The following is a 23,032-nucleotide window of genomic DNA, read 5'->3' on the forward strand; positions in this document are numbered from 1 at the left end:
ATGCAGCAATATACCTTCATCACCTGCATACGGGGTTTATATCTCTCAGTTAATTCGATATGCTAGAGCATGCTCTACGTATGAACAATTTCTATAACGAGGTAATATATTGACAAACAAGTTGATGAAGCAAGAATATCAGCAGTCTTGTTTAAAGTCCTTATTTTGTAAGTTCTATGGTCGATACAATTACCTTGTCAGCAAATACAATCTACCATTGAGTTCAAATGCTGACTGGCGTTTTTCATACTAATTGTTAGACCACTATTTACACACTGAATTGTTGGCGGATTTTTCCCAATCATGACAAGGAGCACACGGCGGGTGTGACCGGTCGGCAGGGGATGCTCACTCCTCCATGGCACCTGTGTTTAGAGGTCTGTGTTTGCTCTACTCCTATTTTGTAATGTTTAATGGACTTTTGAGCTCGAATACTGTTCATTATCTCCGCATATTTCATGCTCAATATCTAAGCTCTAGTTTTTTTTTTACTTTTATCAAAAAACCACCTGTATGAGAAATTTCTTACGAAGTGTCAAAGTTGGATTCATGGCTTTTCTATCATTATAATGTATGGGTCATGATTCAGTATTTTATTACTTTTTCCCTCTTTCTATGAATAGTTTTTAGACAATATATACAGTAAAAGTGTCTTTCTTTCTTTGTTTATATGGGACTGAATCATAGTAAAAAAAATCTGCAAGGTCACAACCAACAAAACAAAGAACTTAATTTTTTAAAGCATGCTTATCTTTTAGTGTAACTGATGAGCTTTTCTGATCTACAGGTATACAGCATCCTTCCGTCTGTAAACTTTCACATTTTCAACTTCTTCAGAACCATTGGGCCAATTTCAGTAAAATTTCCCACAAAGCATCCTTGTTGAAGAGGGATTTAAGATTTTTTTCGAATGAAAAGCAACACTCTTTTCCAAGAGGAGATAAATAATATTGAAAATCTGGGGTCATTTAAAAATCTACTCAAGAAACACTGGGCATCCTCAGACAGAGCAGATTTAAGTTCCTTCAAATCATGGCTCCAGGGGGTAGGAGAAGAAACTGAGCAAGTGAAAATTTAAGAATGAAAAGCAGATAGTAACAGGTCAACCACCCAAGAGACTTGGGTTAACAAATAAAAAACAAGAAAACTTTTGTTGCACCAGACGTTCATTTTTAAATAGTCAACAACATTTTCCAGTTCAGTGTCAGCATTTTCCAGTTCAATGTCTACTTGAAAATTTTGCCTTGGTTAAATTTTTTCCCATCAAAATCACCCTCCCAGGCAAAATACTCCTTCACAAGCTTCTTTGTTTTCTCATCATCAGGATTTAACTTAGTCCAGTTGTAACTTTCATAGTCTATTTGCCAGTCTGGTGAAAGCTGCAGAGAAATTGGAACAAAATCATGAATTAGAGATCATGCAACTTAGCTATTTCATACTTAAGTTTGCAAATGGGATCAGTCATGAAGAAATCAAAAAAGACATAAGGTCAAAAAAAAAATTTCTGTCAGTCTTTCAGTCCTATACAATTTTAACCCTACATGTATATGTGACAACTTTCCTTTTGCAGAAACACAGCATTAAAATGTTTTAAATACCCATTTCATAAAATTTGTCACAAGTATGCATGTATGTATGTAGATGATACTCAATTTTTAAATTGAAGAAGTCTCCAAAAAAAAAAAAAAATAAATAAATAAAAATAAATAAATAAATAAAAATAAATAAATGATAATAATCCAAGTGTGTAATGATTTTCTAAATGTGACTAACTTTACCACATCCTGGAGCCAAAACTCAGAGATGAATAAAGAAAATTTACAAAGACCTAACTAATTTTCAAGATATATCATCTTAACCTCTCCTTGGAGCCTAAAAAAGATCCAAGCAGACATGAATTTTACAATTCTAAATGTATGCATGATTTTGTTTTTAAAATTCACTCTATTTATACCGTAAAATACTGTGAAATTACTAATTTTCATGTGGGTTTCTTATTGTTTTCATGGTACGAAGAGACTCAGGACTTCATGTCCTCCACAAAATGACAAAATTTCAAACTTTTGTACAAAGTGCGTTTACTAATCATGAAAATAAAAATCCCAACAAACCAATATTTTCCCCTCAAAACTGAAAATATCTGACCCAGGAAAATAAGCCATTTAACAGTCAATAATGAAAGATTTCATTTACTATGAGCTTAACCTTACACTTGGGCCTGATTTTTATTTTAAAGGCACAGTGTATTTTTTTTTCAATATTACTGTAAACATACTTTTTTTCCACTGTTCTGCACATATATACAAAGTCAACTTAACATGGAAAACCTTAGTATCTTAGATAACCATTAGGGTTTGTTGGTAATTGAAAACAATCTATTTTTAGTTGTTTCTATTACCTCAAAGGCAAGGTCATGTCCTCTCCAAACCCATATTCCAGATATAGAATTGTTGTTATCTTCACCAAACACACACACACTTGCAAATGCATTTTTCCTTAGTTTTTCCAATCGTTGAAACATTCCTATGAAGAGAGCAATGCTTACATATGAAGACATACATGTAACTTGAACTTATAAGTCATAGATATAGAAATATTTTAGCTTCATAGCAACCTCAGAAAACGGAACGAGAAAAAGTCAAGCAGTCTGTTAAGCATTGTTAAATGCAGAATTTTAAGTACCGGTATCCTTTCCACAGCTGGAGATATTGTTATTTGCTAGTGTCTTCTAGTTATTCTCTCAAGAGAATGGGACTTTTACCATTCCACTTCTCTTAAGAGAATATCCTGAGGGCAACTCTGAGCAAAGACAGCATGGATTCTCTAATTTTCATTAAAAGAATTTTATAATTTGAACCAATAAATTAATAAATCAATTATTTATAAATCAACAAGTTTATAAACATTAATTTGGCATATGTACGAGGGTTGTTAGAAAAGTTCGCAGACAAGTTTTATTGTGAGTGCGCTATTTGCATGAAATCAGTAAAACTCTGCAGGTAAAAACTATACGCATTTTCCTATTAATATGCAAAAATTTGGTGTTTTCCAATGATCTTTAAAAAATATACAGCGAAATTATTTAGATAAGACATGCTTCACGGAGCATGTTACTTTTTCACACTTTTACATTTCAGTGACATAATTTTGAAATTAAAAATTGCACTGTTGTAGCGCATAAAGATTTATGATATTTAACCTCTCGCTTAGATATTCATGAAACATCATTTGGCGAAATTTTGAATTAAATTGGAAGATATGATTGTTTTATCACTAATTATAGATGATCAGTGCGTAAATACAAAGCCAAAAAATGGTAACGTCATTGAACGTCTTGGAGCACTGAGCTATTAAAAAATTATGTGTGCAGACAGGAAAATGCCCGAAAGAGACTAAAATGTTTTTAGATGCTGCTGGGGATGGCTTACACATATCTAGTACCAAAGTGTTCAAGTGGTAACAACTTAGTAAGAATGGAAGGATGGACATTTTCGATTATCAACTCCTGTGATGCCCCAATATCCTGCTCATCGCATGGACGCTGCACCTATGGATTTTGCATTGTTTCTCATATCTGATCACTGAACTGCGTAGACACTGTTTAAAAGATCTCACTAATATCCGATACGCCACAAAAGACATTAAACAAGAGGCCCATAGGCCACATCGCTCACCTGAGTAACTTTGGCCATGCTGTTCATTACCAGACTTCCCCCCTTGTAATACCTATTGTGGCCCTGCCCTACCCCCGGGGGCCATGATTTGAACAATTTAGAATCTATACTACCCCACGATGCTTCCACATAAGTTTCAGCTTTTCTGGCCCAGTGGTTCTTGAGAAGAAGATTTTTCCTATATATTTCAATGTAAAACTTGGATTCCCTATTGTTGCCCTGCCCTACCCCCAGGGGTCATGATTTTAACAATTTAGAATCTACACTATCCCAAGATGCTTCCACATAAGTTTCAACTTTTCTGGCCCAGTGGTTCTTGAGAAGAAGATTTTTTAATGACCCCACCCTATTTTGTCTTTTCTTGATTATCTCCCCTTGTAAGGGGACTTGGCCCTTTATTTTAACAATTTAAACTCCCCTTCAACCAAGGGTACTTTGTACCAAGTTTGGTTAAAATTGGCCCAGTGGTTCTTGAGAAGAAGTTGAAAATGTGAAAAGTTTACAGACGGACGGATGGACGGACAGACGGACGGACGACGGACAACAGGTGATCAGAAAAGCTCACTTGAGCTTTCAGCTCAGGTGAGCTAAAAATATATAACATGTCTCGATATACTTATTCAAACGTTAAGTCAGAAAAAGACATGAAAAGAAATGAAAGATATTTAGAACTGTGAAAAAGCTTCACAGGTCTGGAATCATGTTGTCGCATCACCTAACGTCATAAAATGTCAAGTGATTGCGCTGTGAATCCTATGACCGCACAGTAAAAATCAACGTATATTTCAACATTTTAATAAATGGACCTGATCTTTTACATACTTATAAACAAAAGATAAGAATTTAATTAGACTTATGTCATTCTTCAAAGTTTACAATATATTTTCCATAAATCAACATGTCTGCGAACTTTTCTAACAACCCTGGTACATGTATTTATATTTTAAGTTGAAATTGATGAACTGCAAGTATTAATTTCAAAGCACATTTGATTTGATATAAAATATATTGTTGATTTATAGTCAAGAAGACAAAACACAAAATTAATTTTATTATTATTTTTTAGCTATTACAATATCAAGATACATGTATCGTATTGTATTGTATGTATCGAGATGTTTGAGATACCTTTCGCAAGGTTTGTGTATCCTTCCACCCAAACTAAAAGAATTTTGTTTTCAGCAAAAATTAACAAGACATGTTTGTTCCATGTGCATTTATTTAGTTTTCCAAGTTATCCATGGGAGGTCCCTTTTTTCCATCACCAAATATTTAAATGTGATTGAAAATGTCAGGATACTTCTCATTTTACACATATCTCTGTAAATCTTAGACAGGCCAAGCACCAAGATTTTGAATGAAATCTTCATTAACAAATCCATATGAATTTCAAATAAGAAACTTTTCATGGCATTTTTTATCAAAATTAATTTTAAAACTGTAGCTTCCTTTTGGTAATTTGAAGCTTGTATAGATTGAAGTCACATCCAAGTAAACCTACCTCCAACAAGATTTGCTGTCATGAAGATTCTGCTCAACTCATTATTATACTTATATTCACTAAACCAAATAGAAAAGTTTTCCTTGTCAAAGTTCTTCCAGAAGTATGGCAATGCCTCTGTCAATGTATCCTTGTTAGAATACTCCCTTTTGAATTCATCCATATTAAATGTTCTGGAAATAAAAAAATAACATTTCATGAAATTATGAACATATCTATATCTATCTATCTATCTATATATATATATATATATATATCCATATATATATATATATATGTATGTATGTATATATATAGAGGGTATACATCAGTGCATCGGACACCCTTGCACTTCAACAAGTTCTAGCGATATTCCTACCGACCGAATATTATCAAAATGGAACTTATCATGTAGTATGTGGTTAAAATATAAATTTTTGACACAATTGTGCCCTATTTATTGAGAAAATATCATTAAAAAACAATTTTTTCAAAATAAGTCAGAATTCACCATGGATCGGACAATATTCACCAAGCATCGGACATACGATATTAAACCAGAAAATATCATACCTAGATCTCAGTGCTTTAAAATTAGTGATATTGAAACATTTTTATCTTTTATTTAATAATTAACCTTGTAATTAAATTTGAATGACTATTTCGATCCACAAATATGAAGAGATTTTACGCTAGTTGCATCACATCGCCTTAAAAAGGCTTTACAATGCTAGAAATATGGCAACTTGCACCTTTGTCTCGTGGGTTATCATCATCTAGTTTAAAGAAATAAATTGAGTTCACTTCTAGTCGTCATATATCGATAATTTGTATTTTCACTGAAAATTTAGAGTTTCTATTTCCGTTAAAAAACTAGAAATATGTCCATAGGACATGAATGCCCCGCCGAGGGTATATTAGTAATGCAACATTTTAACACAAATTGAGAAAAGTGAGGTCAAGGTCAAAGGAAAGGTAAAGGTCAAAAAACATTGATGCAGTTGAATAGCTCTCATCGGTATGTATCAGCATATGAAGTTTGACACTAATTTAAGAAAAGTGAGGTCAAGGTCAGAGGAAAGGTCAAGGTCAAAAAATGTTGATGCAGTTGAAAAGGTTACATCAGTATGTATCAGGATATGAAGTTTGTTAAAAATATCTTGAATGGTTTCATTAAAACTGAGCTTAACACTAATTTAAGGAAAGTAAGGTCAAGGTCAAAAGAAAGGTCAAGGTCAAAAAAATGTTGATGCAATTGAATAGCATACATCAGTATGTATCAACATATGAAGTTTGATTACATTATCTTGAATGGTATCTTTAAAACTGAGCTAAACACCAATTTAAGAAAAGTGAGGTCAAGGTCAAAAGTAAGGTCAAGGTCAAAAAACGTTGATGCAGTTGAATAGCTTACATCAGTATGTATCAACATATGAAGTTTGATTACACTTTCTTGAATGGTATCTTTAAAACTGAGCTAAACACTAATTTAAGAAAAGTGAGGTCAAGGTCAAAAGAAAGGTCAAGGTCAAAAAATGTTGATGCAGTTGAATAGCTTACGTCAGTAGGTATCAACATATGAAGTTTCATTACACTATCTTGAATGGTATCTTTAAAACTGAGCTAAACACTAATTTAAGAAAAGTGAGGTCAAGGTCAAAGGAAAGGTCAAGGTAAAAAATGTTGATGCAGTTGCATAGCCCTCATCAATATCTATCAGCATATGAAGTTTGATAAAAATATCTTGGATAGTTTCTTTGAAACTGAGCTTTGAACAGAGCTAAACGCAAAGTGTGACGGAAGGACGGAAGGACAGAAGGACGGAAGACGGACATGACAAACACTATATGCCCCGGCCATATTCATGGCGGGGCATAAAAACAGCTGTCATTTGGGTTTTACATGAAAATGGAAGTGATTATCCATGCATCGGAAAGTGTCCGATGCATGGTTAATTTCTGTCCGATGTACGGTGAAATAAACATACTAGTTAAAAAACAACTCTAAAAAATATTATACAAACACTGAAGTAAAATTTTTTGAAAATTTTCTGTAAAATTATCAATCATAGACAAATTTTACCTACGTCCGACCCGTTCCGTTGACGTCTATTTTAAAGAGCGACAACTAAAAATTGCAAAATTGTAAAATTCTGGTTACTCCCCTTTGATGATGCAAAATATGACGTAATTTCAAGGCCATTCTTGTGGTATTTTATCATAACATGAAAATAAAAATCGGCATCATTAGAAAGTTCGATTCTTCACCTTTAAGACAGAAACAAGTAAATCACGGGGAGACTCAGATTCAATGAAAGTTTATTGCTTAAAGTTGTCTGAAGCAAGGTATGTGTCCGATGCATGGTTAACTCACCCTATATATCCTTCGTTATCTTGTCAATACATGCACCATATTTAGCGAAACAGTTTTGTTCAACTTGGCACAAGCAATGTTCAAAACTTAGTCACTACCTAAAATTAGATTTGAGCAAATAGAATGTAGGTCTAGAACTAGCCCAAATTCTAGTAGGAATTTGAATGCATTTAACATTTAAATATATATTTTTATATATATTTAAATTTGACCTTGTCAAAATTGCTCTGGTGTTCAGTGTGAGGACAAACCCTGGATAAAAAAGCATTCTTTGTCAAACTAAAAATTATGGAGGTTTTTCTATTTCAAAGCATGGCTAAAACAATGTAAGAGGGTCCACAGAATCTCTGATCACAAGCTACCTTTCTATCATGAACAAGCTTCTAAAATTTCTTGGCTTTAAGTTATATTCAGACAAGATGTCTACTTTTTTCGTCACAGAAGTTATACACAATGAACACAAAGAAACTTTAAAATAGCCAGATCTTTTCTAGCATTTTGACAAATCAATTTGAAAATATGAGGTGCATGTTTCAAGGCACATATACAGTAAAAACTATCTTATCCGACACCGCTGCAATCCATTTCACTGTCAATTCCAACATAAATTTGTGACTCATAGTATTCTGAATAAACCAGTTTTCCTGTATTTGTTATTTTACAAAGTTTGAAAAAAAAATTAGGAAATAAATGTACAGGTAAATATGTGTACTTGTTTGCAGGGGTTTAGCCTTGATGTACCAAATAAAGTGTTTGAAAATGTGCATACACACCAATCACCGTCAACTTAATAAGTACTCTTAAGCCACTGATTCAAGTGCACTATAAAAATTTTAATTGTACACTTCTTTTAAATATTATCATTCTGAACATAAAAATAACTTGTCTGCAAGAAGTATTGACTACTTACCCCTTGGGATATGAGGCAAATGGATCCTTTGATTCCTTTGGTTTGGGCTCATCTTCTTCTTCTGGTTCAGGTTCTTTTTCTTTCTTCTGGAAAAATAACAGGACTGAGTGATCAGGAAAACCAACAGGACTGTGTTCTTAGGAAAACTAAAAAGACTGTGTTCTCTGAAAGATCACAGGACTGTGAGCTCAGAAGTAATTCTGGAGGTTTGTTTCCCCAGATGCGCTAACCCTGCAAGTTTGGTATAGGTAGGAGCTTATAAATTTAAAAAAAAACAAGTCTGCTCCTTAAACTTTAGTCTGGAATGCTAATGACATGGGAGAGCAAAAGCTACTGAACTTGTCAGAGTGACTGTTATTCAAAATTTCTTCTCAATTAAATTACATTCTTAAGATTTATACTAAATAAATGTATAGAAGAATGCCCAAATTACATACAGGTAAATTGTCACATTTTCAAGCATTATTTATCTTCACAAAATTCTTAAATAACATGCAAGAAGTAATTTTTGCTCCTAAATTAATGTTTGAGCAGTAAAAAAATGATAAATGTTCATAATCCCATAAAGAAACATTTGTGTCTATAAAAATTATAAAATAAAGCACAGTTAATTCACCTTTTATTTAACAGAATGCATTAGAGACAATTTAGGTTCTAAGCTCAACAATTCAATCCTAGTGAAAAAATATTCCTATTTCTAAGAGATAGGAATCTTTCTAACATGCATGGTTTCTTAAAATAAATTCTTGACAAACCCATGTCTTTTTTGTTAATTTACCATAAATCATAGATGCAGAGCAGCATTCCTAAAGTCACATGAGAATGCCAGACTTTTTACTCTCCAACAATTGTAGCCATATTCTGTGTTTGCATTGCAGGGGTCCATTTTAGAAAAGAACTTATGACTAGGACCAAAAACTTTAGTTGATTGTAAAATTTGGCAGAATTAATGTTTCTGTTTAAAACTGCCATCATAACAATATCTTTCTACATTCCTTTTTAAAAAAATTAAAACCATTTTAAATTTAATGTAAATTAGAAAGTTAAAAGCAGAATTAAATTTTGGTCTTAGTCGTAAGTGTAAAACGGGCCACAGAATCATGGGGCTTAATTCCAATTTGCTCATTTAAAAATAAATAATTTGTATAAATTCTGTTTCTTTAGTCTTGAACTTATTTAAAAAAGCTTACTGTAGCTTCATACTAAAATAAATCTATCCAAAAATAAAGAGACCAAGACTTACCTTAGGTGCCTGCTTTTCCTGTTTAGGTTGTTTTTCCTTTTTTTCTTTCTTTCCACCACCTCCCTGCTGGCCATGCAGTTCAGCATACTTTTTAGCTAATAAAAAATATACAATTGCTCATTAATCAAAGTTCACAAAGCCAATTTCTTAGCTGCTCACAAGTTGTGTCACATACTTCACAGTTTAACAAAACACTTGCAGCTCAGTTTGCTTACTAAATGTCCAAGAATGAACAAATTTTTTTAAGGCAAATTGTGTAATAAACTTCCTAAATTTAATCAACATCCACCTGAAATCTAGGGGCAAGAGTTTTACAATTTTGTTCATGGGTTAACTTCTAATTATAATCATGCAATCAGCCTGCAAGCTGTTCATGTGTAATAAGGATGTTACAAATTTTCTAAGTTTGTCTAAATATCAAAAATGTTCAATACAAAATGCTCAATTCTGATTTTTCATGGTTTTTAGCTGTAGATTCTAAATTGTTCAAATCATGACCCCTGGGGGTAGGGTGGGGCCACAATAAAGAATCAAAGTTTTACATTGAAATATACGAGAAAAATTTTCGAACATCTTCTTCTCAAGAACAACTGGGCCAGAAAAGCTGAAACTCCTGTGGAAGCATCCTAGGGTAGTGTAGATTTTAAATTGTTCAAATCATGACCCCTGGGAATAGGGTGGGGCCACAATAGGAAAAATCTTTAAAATTCTTTTTCTCAAGAACCAATGGCCAGAAAAGCTGAAACTTATGTGGAAGCTTCCTGAGGTAGTGTAGATTATAATTTGTTTAAATCATGACACCCTGGGATAGGGTGGGGCCACAGTAAGTATTACAAGGGGGGAAATCTGGTGAAGAACAGCAGGGTCTTAGTTACTCAGGTGAGCCTTATGGCCCATGAGCATCTAGTTTTTTTTTGTTTTTTTTTACCTCCTATTGTAGCCCCTTCCCAAATCTGGAGACAATAACTTCAGCCTGATGTTTTATATTAATATGACTTATTGTTTCACTGTTGTAATTGAGAAGCTTTTTTCAATGAAAAAATCCTTTTTTTCATAGTTTGGTAATTATGTCCCTTAGACAATGTCTGTGGCAATTTCACATGGAAAATCTTCAATCCTCTACACTAAACCTAATGCAGTGGTGCCTGAAAATCAAAATTTAATTTTTCTTTGGCCTTAAAGAATTCAGATTACAATTATTTATACTTACAATCAAATTCAGCCATTTTTGTACACATCTGGAAAGGTCCTATCACAGCAGAAAACTGGGGCTGGTTGATGAGAGTGGTGAACCATCTATTGGTATGGACAAAGGAGGACCGGAAAGATGGATCCAACACCTGTAAAGTTAACATGAGGCCCATGTGCTCAGTAGGTCACTGAATGTCACTATGTAAAATTTTTCATGTGCTTAGTAGGCTATCTGAGTGTTACTATGTATTAATCCCCCCCCCCCCCCCCCCGAGTTAAATTTTCTTGTAACAAGTTCTGTATCCCATACTTTTACTATACATTGCTATGTAGAACTCTGGACCTCTTTGAGGCTTCATCTCTGGTCCCGAGGGACACCACTGAAATACACTTGAATGTACATTACACGAAGAATGTCCATGAAGAAATTTGCACAAACATGATAATTTGCAGCTTTGTATTCATTGAGAAGATTTCTCCTCCAAAATTAATTTGCAAAACACTGGAACCCCTGTCCTATTGGCCATGGTTTGAACATATTAGAACCTTTAATATATATAATGATGCTTCCATCATTTACCATTTCAGACCTTTCTGATTCTTGAGAAGATTTTAAAATGACCTAATCAAATTTTTAATTATTCACTCTTTGAAATGATGTGACTCTTCATTTGAATGAATTTAAATTTCAACCACCAAATTATGCTTTTTTAATAGCAAGTTTGGTTACGTGGCACAGTGGTTCTGAAGAAGTCAAAAATGTGGAAAGTTCACACCGAGTAACTGACTTAAAAAGAAATTAGAGCAGTACACCTCAGGTTTCCTTAGTAATATAGACCCAAGGGTGACAGGGACCATGAAGATCATTAATTTGTCTCCTTCATTGAAGATACTTAGTATAAACTTTGGTTATAATTGGGTCAGTACTTTTCTTGAATAAATTAAAAACATTGGAAAGTTTACTCATGCTGAGCATCATACAATGAGAGATTTAAATAGCAACAGGTCACCCGAGTAACTCAGGTGACCCCAAAACAAACAGGAATTGTTGATGAAAAAACAGATAAACGTGTCAGAACTATTGATTGGTTTTGTTTTGCAATCTGACTTAAAGCCGATATAAATTTGACACTTCTAATTTGAAGACGATTACTTACATGCTTGTAAAGAAGAAGCAGATCACAAACAACGGCAATGTCAGCAAGTGAAATCCTCTCCCCCACTAAGAAAGTACGTTTTGATAAATATCCATTTAATAATCCAAGTGCCTTTTTAATCTGTTCTTTAGCTTTCTCTGTTTCCTTCAATATAATTGGTAATTATAAGTACACTTCTATGAAATGCATCAATGTCCAAAAACATTGTACTCTAATACATGTATAATTTGCCTGTTTTTGAAAGTGAAACTATAAGGCAATATTTTGATTATATTCAAGACATGTAAACATTTTGCCTCCTTAAAAAAAACAGTATAGTTAAAGGAATTGGGCCTGAACCCTTCATCAGATGATAATGAATTTCACAAGGGCTCCTTCCTCATTATAATCTTTCAAACATTTTGTGTGTTAGATAATTAGAAAAAAAAGAAAAAAGTTTGAATGCAGCAATTTTAGAAAAGGGGCTGAAAATGTTCAGTGGAAGTGTTTTCCCTTTATTTCAAAGTAAAGGGTTAGAGATCAATTTAACAGGCTTTGGGTTGAAGTTTATGACAAATCTCTGTGGACCTTACAACAATTAAATTTTGAATTCTTTTTAATTTCAAAGCGGCATTTTTATTAATTGAAGCGGTCAATTTGGCCGGTAGCCAGTTCTTAGGGAAAACACTGTCAAAAGCATGGCATAGGATGCACCATATTGGACAGTGAAAGCAGGCTATATAGTGACTGGCTACATAGAAAGCCTCCATCATGTTTATGGTACCTGTTTGTTGTATTGTATGATTCCAAGACATGGATAAACCCATGTGCATAATGCTGGCAGAATTTCGTTCTCGGCAAAATGAATCCACTGTTGCACAAAGGCTGCATCTCTGGCATTGGCTCCTATCAGCTGTGCATTGGATACTAAAAGAAAAATTGGAAATTATAGTGAGAAAATACTTCTGTGGTTTGACTATCAATAATCTTGGAGAAGAGGTGAACCTGGATTTCTTGAAGTTTTCCTCTGAAAAGCAACATTTTAAAACTTCTTTCCCCTTTGAATCAGATCAAAAAGGACAGTGTATTTTCTGACAAATATGGGTGCTTTGAGTTTTTGACAAGAATTACTCAAACCATACACCTGGCAAAGCTTTAAAGTTTAATAACATGTGAATCTATTCGACTCGAGAAGCAGGGCTTCAATGTTTTGCATGTCAGAGGATTCGGAACGGAAACTAAGTTACTTGTTTTAGGCAGAAAAATTTGATACAAAACCAAATGCCATCACAGAGAATTTCTGTTTTTCTTAAAAACACTTTCGATATATAGAGAGAAAAAGCATTTATGTGGCAATTACATTACCATATTGTGCAATGGCATCACTTTCAAACAGGCAATCTCCAGATGCTGATTCAAAAGCTGGAACCTGAAAGAGAGGAAAAGATCAAATATATCATGGTACTAATTCTTCTGAAGAAGAAAAAGGATTTTTTTTAACATTCTGAAGATTTTTTACATAATTGTTCCTCAGACTTAGTTTAAGAATGGAATTCATTCCATGTGTTGGCAAAGTAGCAAAGTAAACAAGGGCAGACAATTCTAATCTAAACATATATATGATGTACAATTCAGTGTTCAGAAGCTGTATTTGAAACCATTAAAAAACTTGAGAAAATGTGTTGAATTTTTCCAAAAGGTTTGTTATGATTAATTTGGTGGTTACTTTCTATGCACAGCTGATTTTAATCAGATTGCTTTCAATGCAACTTCAATTGCTTTGAATTTCTCCAAAATCATGCCAGAACAGATCTGATCCATTTTGCCATAAGTCAACTTAACGAAATAATATATACTACCTGTTTTCTGTCAACTACTAGTTAGCACTAAGGATGTAGGCATTTACAGAATTGTTTGTGATACTGATAAACTGATCTGTCAGCTGATAGATAAAATTAGTCAAAAAATACGAATTTAAAAACAAATTCAGTTACTTAAAAACAGCAGATTTAATTAAAAGTATACACAAGGGCAAAGTATGTCATACTTATTTCAGCAGGTACCTAGTCAACTCCTAACCTGACCAACTTGTAACCAATTCAACTCAACTAAACATGTCAATGTGTAACCAACAGCAAAATCAACTCACAACCAAGGTCCTGGTTATGAGTTTCATTCTTGGTTTTAAGGGGAGAAGTCAAGTTGTACCCTAGGCAATATTTGAATCGTACTCTGCTTCACATATAAAGACAGAAGATTTTCTATGTAATTTTCTATGTAATTGCAATCAAATACGTTTTTGCAGTTTTCATGCATAAAACACAGGTCATGAATGTAATGGCCATATAATGGCCAAGTGGGTGGGCACTATTTTTTTAAAAGAAATTTTTACTATTATTTCCTATAGAAATGAACCATAGTACGGAGTATTTGAAGCAGACTATTGCTGTAACTCTTCAGCATTATAGGTTTGAACGAATATGTCAGTGCTATGAAAAAAACAACAACTTGATTCTGGTTGGATTAAAACTTTTAAAAGGTAAGAAACAAAAATTTTATAGTGATAAGGAGTTAAAAGGATGTCCAAAGCAAAAGGTTGAAGTGGGCAGGGAATTCATTTCAGCCCACATTGATCGAAACAAGGGGTCGAAGTCAGGGCAAGATTTCCCTAGTCACTTTGTCTGGCACTGCTCTGAGATTCGGAAGAGACATCTGTCCAAAATTTTAATCTCGACAAATCTCGCTGAGATTAGGGACAAGTCAAGTCGTATGATATATGAAGGAGTCAATTCATAACAAGCCTTGGTTGAGTTGACTTCAGCCTTTTGGTTATGTGTTAACATATGGATTTCGAGATGATACAGCTACTACTCGGTCAGGTTACGAGTGCACAATCTGGCAACAAGTATTTCCACTTATGTAGAAAAATATATATGTCAAAATGAAACAAACTTAATTTTTTTCGTTATAATGTGGCAATAAAAGGGGGGGGGGGGGATTGTATTCTCTGACTGTAATGTTCTCGACATAGTAAAACTGTATCCAACCAGATGAAAAGGACCGAGGAAATTCGTGTTGTTCAATCATCTACTTGTCTTCGGGAGTAGAGTCTTATCCATGTCCACTTTTCGCACTTCGTGTAAAGTTTCAAAAATGATAACCCTCTATAAACGTGTACCTTTCCCAGTGGGAACTTTTCCAAAAAGCTTTTGGACTTGTTGGTTTCCCCGAATTTGAAGCCGGGTGAGACTTTCACGTCTGCTCCGCTATATTTGGCAGCAATTAGAGCCTTAAAGGCTCTGAAGTTGTCGGGATATGTAAACAGGGTCTAAAAAGAAAAACACATAGTCCGTATTTTTGACGATTTAATTCATTTTACTTATAATTTGCTAGATATTAGTTGGATTGCAATCGTCCCACGTATTCCACCTTACCCCAGACGCCATTGCACATAGGAAAAGGAAATGCAAAGTGAAAATACGCGCATGCCCAGTAGCGAAATAACAAATATTGATTGACGATTGTTGAGGAATATTGTCACCGAGTGAAAAATACTACGTAAAAATGGTAATACCTCAAATTTATTATATTTTCTTAAAGTTTAATGAAGATATTTTATCATACTGACATCTGAGTCCGTGTAATGAAGTCGGTGATTTTGATTTTCTGCTCTCTTAAACGGATTCAGCTGCTGCACTGCTGGCTACATGTGTACAAAGTGTGTTGTAACTGCATCTTTTCACAATTAGATCATATTTCTAAGTCAGAGGCTTTTATACGACATATTTACAGTAGTATTGATAATAGTGTCTGTGTGTCAGTCCTTTATACATACACATTGTATGCACTTTTCATCTGTATATTTTGCAGCAAGGCAAAGTAAATAATAATTGTATCACACGAATATTGCAATGCTTGCAACTCCCCTCCATGTTGGAATGAGGCAAACCATTGGCTGTTTTATTTTCTAAAGTGTGTCGCATGGCTTAATGTTTACATCTGTTCCTGATTAGTTTATATTGTGATCTTAGTTACTGTTTTTGTTGGTGTAGATTTTGTGAAGACTAAAACTATGCATTGATAACAAAAATTAAAAGGTTAATTAATCAGGTCTATAGTCAACAGTAGGCAAAATATTGGAGACCTCTCTCTGTTCACCTGTTGCCTGAAGGATAAATAACACACAAAAAAAATTGATGCATGGGTTTTATATACAGTTGAACTTAGGTATCTCAAACACTGATATCTTGAATACCTTGGATATGTCTAAGTGGTTTGGAGGTCCAGCATTTTTTCCCCTATATTATAACTGGTACCAATAAACGGTACCATTCCCAAAAGATCCCAACCCCTTATTCTTTAAGTATTTTATCCTGGATATCTTGAATCCTCAGATAACTCAAGTTTTTTCTCAGTCCCATTGAGTTCGAGATAACGAGGTTTGACTGTATTTTTTGACTGATTTTGATTAGAAATGACACAAAATAATAAATCCCTAAAATATAAAGAAATCATAAGAATTCTTTGGTGTAGAAATCTGTTCAAATTTTTGCACACATTTTACAAAATCTTACAAAATTTCTACATTTTATACTTTGGTATTAAACATTATTCAAATTAACCAATGAACATATCTATTAGACTTATTACTGATTTCTTAAAAAAAAAGTTTGTGTTAATTATCCTTTATTTTGAAACTCATTCATTCTCTTTGAAATTATAATATCTTACAGTTTATAAGACTTTAAAAGGTTTTATTTCTAGTATGTCTTTGATAATTTTAAAGAGATAAATATATTTTTATTTTCAGGGAAATGAAAACTCTCTTCCGATGGAGCTATGCTCAAATTGTAAGTATTATGTTGCCTTTAAGTGCATGAAAAGATTTCAATTTCAGTTTGTTGACTTAGTACCATTTTTATAACACACAACCTATAGCTGTCAAGTTTAGAGGCACAGTGAACATGGTGAAGCAAAGGTGTAACAATGTAGTGTAAAAAGTACATTGTAATGCATTGAAGTACAATGCTGCCAATCACAACTGGGAATTAAAGTTATCTAAAATTAGCATAATTTGCCATGTATGTTCCAACAATCAACATTCTCATGAAAAACAAGACACAGTCACACTCCATGGTAGGAAGAACATCGTCATTCCTGTACCAGTATTATTAAACACAGATAGTATTCACTTTCATTTGTTTTCAAAGAAAATCCAGAGTTTGCTTGTGCTTAGCATAGGGCTGAACAATTCATCGAAATATCGATACCGTTCAATACGATTGCTCGGTTCAATGTTTGATTCACTATCAAGATTTTCGGCTCGATACGTTTTTTTTAAATTGGGTTTGGTTACTCCATGAAATAGGTCGAGTTCGACCTCATATTTAGTTTGACACACAGTGATGTCTCATATGAGTGAATCTTGCAAGCGGTGTATACACTGCAAACAATAGCTGAACTATCACCAATCTTAACAATGCAATAGGCTATGCGATAATAAGGTCTCTGTCATCTGTCTGTCTGTAAACAATTTTTCAAAACGCTACTCCTACAGTTTTGGTTGGATTTCAATATTACTTTGCACACAAGTAGACTACACTAAGATACATAATTCTGTGTATCTGTTTTTGATTTCGTTAAATGGCATTGCCATGGTTAATAAAAATAGAAAATTCTGTGAAATACTTTCAAAATACTACTCCTCCTACAGTTATGGTCTGATTTTAAAATATTTTTGCACACAAGTGGACTACACTAGGATATTGGTTTTTGATTTCGATGAACGGTGCTGCTTTGGTTACTAAAAATAGAAATTTCTGTGAAATACTTTCAAAACGCTACTCCTCCTACAGTTTCGGTAATTGTCTTTATCGTTTTTTTTTTATTCTGATGCATGATGTTGCCATGGTAACTAAAATAGAAATTTCTGTAAATTTTTTTTAAAGGCCACTCCTCCTACAGTTTTAGTCTGATTGCAAACTTGCCACAAAAAGAGACTCAATTAAGTTCATTATTTTCTTTATTGCTATTGCAAAGTTTCAAGTCCAAGTGCTACTTTTCTCTTCCTTTGTTATAAGTACAAACCAGTAGGGCTACAGTCTTGACAGAGACTTCTGGTTTTGTATTATACATTAAAAATTCTCATATCATTCTTTTATTCAACTGATCAAACAAATTTATTATTAACAGTGACAAATTATTAATATAGATGAATAATCAAAGGGGAATAATTTCTCTCAGAGTAAAAAATTTCCCTGATTGATCAACAGAGCCCCGTCCTAGCACCAGATCTCCTGACCCAATAGTCATGAATTTCACAAATCTGGTACATTTAAGCTATGTTCTTGGTTTGCCAGCTAGATGCCTAAGAGCGGAAAAAAGATTTTCCAAAAATTAATGCATTTTTGCTATATGATCATTAAAACCCTGCCCTAACACTATAGAATCCCTGACTGAACTAGGGGGCATTGAATTTCACAATTTGCACCTAATTTGTCTGATAAAAGTACAGAACTCCTGACCCTGGGGCCATGAATTTCACGATTTTGGTAGAGGGCTCAATAGAGGGGCCCATAGATGCTCTATACCAAAATTGCTAAAAATGTTTTAAAGTTTATTGATGATGACAAACAAAAACAGATAGCAATAGGTCACCTGATAACTTGTGTGACCTAAAATGTAACTGAGTTGAGTAGTGTATCCTATTGACTTCGTCTATTTCAGTTGATGCAGATGAAATCAAAAGACTGGGAAAGAGATTTAAAAAGTTGGATTTGGATAACTCTGGCTCTTTAAGTGTAGATGAGTTTATGACTTTACCAGAACTTCAGCAAAATCCATTGGTGCAACGAGTCATAGATATATTTGATACTGATGGAAATGGAGAGGTGGACTTTAAAGGTAGAAATGTCAAATATAGAAAGTGTTCCTTGATTGTATTGTTACTTGCCAAGTTACTCTATTCAATGTTTCTGGATTCAAGTGTCATGTTTACTGTAAAATTGATATTAATTAATTTTAGCATGTACATGCAAAGTTTGGTGCTAATTAGAATAAACAGCTGGCTTTATTTGTTTACAGTAGTTCTCAACCCCTAAAAGAGGGATATTGCTAAAATGCAGAAAGGAAAACAGCAGTTCAAGATTGCAATAGATTTTCTTTGATATAAATAGCTAAATCTTATGTCCAAAATATGTATACATGCAAATCCCCTGTGCTGAATAGTTTTCCTTGATAAACTTTTCCAATGTGTGGTGCAAGCAACATTACAGCACCTTTTGGTCCAATAAAATATGTTGCTCCCTCGCATTGTCAATAAGTGATATGTTTTGATACCACTTGTCAGAGGTGTATTTCATTCATTTTCAGAGTTCATTGAAGGTGTGTCGCAATTTAGTGTCCGAGGAGACAAACTGTCTAAACTGCGATGTAAGTATATGAAAGGCAGTATCATTATTAAGACAAATAGGGTCTTATACCGTAATTAAACATTTTAATTTCTTTGCCTTACAGGGAATATTTCCAAGCTGATTAAAATATAGCACTTCTATAGGTTGTGTTTACTGATTAGTTCAATTAAGCCAAAGGTTCAAATGACATTTCCTGATCAAAAAGTGTTCTGTATCTGTCTGTTGCAAGTCATTTGTCATCTGTTTCTACAGAATCACTTTGCTCAAAGCATCCTTGGGTGAAAAGTGAGTTTCTTCAAATGAAGGACCATACCCCCTTTTCAAGGGGAAATAATGAAAAAGTAAATGAAAATCTTCCTTTCAAGAACCACTGGGCCAAAAAAACAAAACTAGTAGATTCAAGTTTGTTGAAATCCCGGTCCCATGGCTAGGATATATGGCCATAATAGAAAGTCTCGGTTTAACATAAGAAATGTACAGGGAAAAATCTTTAAAGTCTTTTCTTGAAGAATAGATGGGTTGCAGTGTCATAAGTATGTTTTATCATCATTAGTAATGTAGACTGAAGTTCATTCAAATCTTAGCTCCAGGGACGGGTCACCTTATGTGGAGAAAAATTTACATACATTTAGGTCTTGTAAACCAAATATTAATAACAACAGTAACAATTTGTGCTATAATTAGCAGAATTTACAAATATATAAACTTGAAATAATAGCTACCTTTTTACAGTCCATGATTGATTTGTTGATTATTTTCAGTTGCATTCAAGATCTATGATATGGACAAGGATGGCTATATATCAAATGGAGAGCTTTTCCAAGTATTAAAAATGATGGTTGGGAATAATTTGAAGGATACTCAATTACAACAGATAGTTGATAAAACCATCACACATGCTGACACAGATGGGGATGGAAAAATCTCTTTTGAGGAATTTTGTGCTGTAAGTGGATAATTGATTTTTGTAAATCATCTGAATTTTAAGGAAAAACTCAAGTTTAATTAAGTATGACTAAACTATGGAGAAACTAGAAACATGTTCATAGGACATGAATGCCCTGCCTATAGTTTACTAGTAATGCAACATGAAAATTTTTATTAGTGTGTGAAGTTTGATGAGAAAATCTTAAATAGTTTCTTTAAAACTGAGATTGAAATTTAAAAAAATAAATATAGACGATAAATTCTCACCAAATTGTGTATAAGTGCATATTAAAGCTTACATAAAAATATCTTAAATGGTTTCTTTAAACTAAGCAAAATGCAAATTTAAGAAAAGAGAGGTCAAGGTCACAGGAAAGTTCAAGATCAAAAAATGTTGATGCAGTTGAAAAACTCTCACTAAAACCTATCAGCATATTAAGTTTGATAAAAATATCATGAATGGTTTCTTTAAAACTGAGCTAAACACAAATTTTAAAAAAGTGAGATCAAGGTCAAAGGAAAAGTCAAGGTCAAAAATGTGTTGATGGAGTTGAATAACTTACATCAGTAGGTATCAGCATATGAAGTTTGTTAAAAATATCTTGAATTGTTTCTTTAAAACTGAGCTAAACACTAATTTAAGAAAGGTGAGGTCAAAGGAAAGGTCAAGGTAAAAAAAAATGTTGATGCAGTTGAATAGCTTACTTCAGTATGTATCAGCATATGAAGTTTGATTACACTATTTTGAATGATTTCTTTAAAACTGAGCTAAACACTAATTTAAGAAAGGTGAGGTCAAAGGAAAGGTCAAAGTAAAAAAAAAAACGTTGATGCAGTTGAATAGCTTACTTCAGTATGTATCAGCATATGAAGTTTGATTACACTATTTTGAATGATTTCTTTAAAACTGAGCTAAAAACTAATTTAAGAAAGGTGAGGTCAAAGGAAAGATCAAAGTAAAAAAAAAACGTTGATGCAGTTGAATAGCTTTCATCAATATGTATCAGCATATGAAGTTTGATAAAAATATCTTGAATTTTGAAACTGAGCTTTGAACTAAGCTGAACGTGAAACGCAACAGAAGGACGGAAGATGGAATGAAAAACTCTATATGCCACAGCCATATTCATGATGGGGCATAAAAAAACCAAATATAGTTACTGTAAATTTGGAAATCCAGGAAGTGAATTTTAAACAAATAATCAAAAGTGTGCTCTAAAGATGTATTTATTTACTGATCTATAAAATATGTCTTCAATCACATCTAACAAACACAGAGACTAATAGACATAGCCATTAGTAAGATATTTTAATATTACATGAACAAATCTGTGCAAATTAGAGAAGTTCTGATTTTTTAAGCACCAATTTGATTGGTCAATCACATTTGTAAATATTCATAAGGGTAAACAAAAGTATTGGCAATAAAGATTGATATTGGTTTAAAATTTTCATTTTTTTTTCAGGTTGTTGGAAACATGGATGTTCATAAAAAGATGGTCGTAGATGTTTAACATGGATTTTTATTTCAATTTTTTATTTATGAATCAATTATGTAATTTATTCCCATGACAATTGTTTCAAATTGTTGATTTAGATGACTTTGTATATTTTAAGTTTGTATATACTTAAAGCATTTATACTTATCACATTAAAAGATTCTCTTCTCAGTTTCTCTTAATTGAGAGTTTTTACTTATATACAAGTAGATTAATATCATTAGATGAATTTACAGTGTCAGTGAAAAATTATCATTTCCAGTAGTTTTTCCCCGTGTTAATTGATTTCAGAGTCATTAATTTTTATAACATACCACATGTTGTAAAATGTTGAGTGAAAATTGTTTGAAAAAATATGAAATTGAAATGTTTTGACATCAAAACTGTGAAAATATGCACTTTAAACCATTACAAATGTAAAATAAGCAAGATGATATTTTGGGCATTTCCCTTTTGAGTGATATTTGAGTTTTTTCCCCCCTCGAGTGATATGGTCTGTAATACAGATAAATACATGCAAAACTAGTCTTTAATTAAGCACTCCACATACACTTCTAGTCAACGACTGCAAATTTTTGTAGGGGGTGGGGGTATATAATTATTTTTTTACAATACATCATTAAAATATGCAAAATTACACACCATGTCACTTTACCTTGAAATAGCTTCAGAATCTCAGAATTAGACTTCAAACATGTGCATTTCCATGAAGGGTAATTGATTTCATATTTAAAAAAATCTGATCTCACAAGAATGTTGTTTTTGAGGAAAAGCGATGATACATCTCATTATGTAAACATAAAAGGTAACTTGCCTCTGCAAGGATGAATTTACCATAAATACAATTTAGATCATTTTTCTGCAAGCACTGCATTGTTTGATAACGTGTATTATGAATTTATATATCTGATACTTTATAAGTGCATGTCTTTGATAAAACCATGCAATTCTGTAAAATATGTCCAGAAGTAAAATTTTGAAATTGATGTTTTGTGATATCTTTTCAAAAGTTTGATACATGGAGAGTAGTAGATCAGAAACCCTTGGCTAGAGAAGATGTATAGAAATGAATACATTGTACAACTGGTGATGGAAATCTTATTTTCAAACAGCAAAAATTGAAATACATTGTATAATCTCACGAATTTCAAGTACACATAATTTTTTCTTAAATTGTTAACATCAGT

General features: G+C 33.0%; 2 protein-coding genes across 2 annotated transcripts; one reads left to right on the plus strand and one right to left on the minus strand.

Moving 5' to 3' along the window:
* Window positions 1–1,148: 1,148 nt before the first annotated feature.
* LOC133172383 (elongation factor 1-gamma-like) lies at window positions 1,149–15,485 on the minus strand. Its single transcript, XM_061307260.1, has 11 exons — window positions 15,442–15,485; window positions 15,186–15,335; window positions 13,373–13,436; window positions 12,792–12,934; window positions 12,029–12,172; window positions 10,891–11,020; window positions 9,681–9,775; window positions 8,438–8,523; window positions 5,176–5,348; window positions 2,399–2,523; window positions 1,149–1,379 (listed from the first exon to the last, which is right to left on the minus strand). Exons 1-11 carry the CDS (start codon window positions 15,451–15,453, stop codon window positions 1,227–1,229), a joined length of 1,275 nt encoding a protein of 424 aa, XP_061163244.1. The 5' UTR covers window positions 15,454–15,485; the 3' UTR covers window positions 1,149–1,226.
* Window positions 15,486–15,508: 23 nt separating this feature from the next.
* On the plus strand, window positions 15,509–22,831 carry LOC133172400 (calcineurin subunit B type 1). Its single transcript, XM_061307281.1, has 6 exons — window positions 15,509–15,574; window positions 16,818–16,857; window positions 18,734–18,910; window positions 19,379–19,438; window positions 20,181–20,365; window positions 21,813–22,831. The coding sequence occupies exons 1-6, from the start codon at window positions 15,572–15,574 to the stop codon at window positions 21,858–21,860; spliced, it is 513 nt and encodes a 170-aa protein (XP_061163265.1). The 5' UTR covers window positions 15,509–15,571; the 3' UTR covers window positions 21,861–22,831.
* Window positions 22,832–23,032: the final 201 nt, after the last annotated feature.

This window comes from Saccostrea echinata, unplaced genomic scaffold (genome assembly GCF_033153115.1).
Source record: "Saccostrea echinata isolate AGI-Se365-2 ecotype Australia unplaced genomic scaffold, CSIRO_AGI_Sech_v1 ptg000002l, whole genome shotgun sequence".
Classification (NCBI taxonomy): Eukaryota; Metazoa; Mollusca; class Bivalvia; order Ostreida; family Ostreidae; genus Saccostrea; species Saccostrea echinata.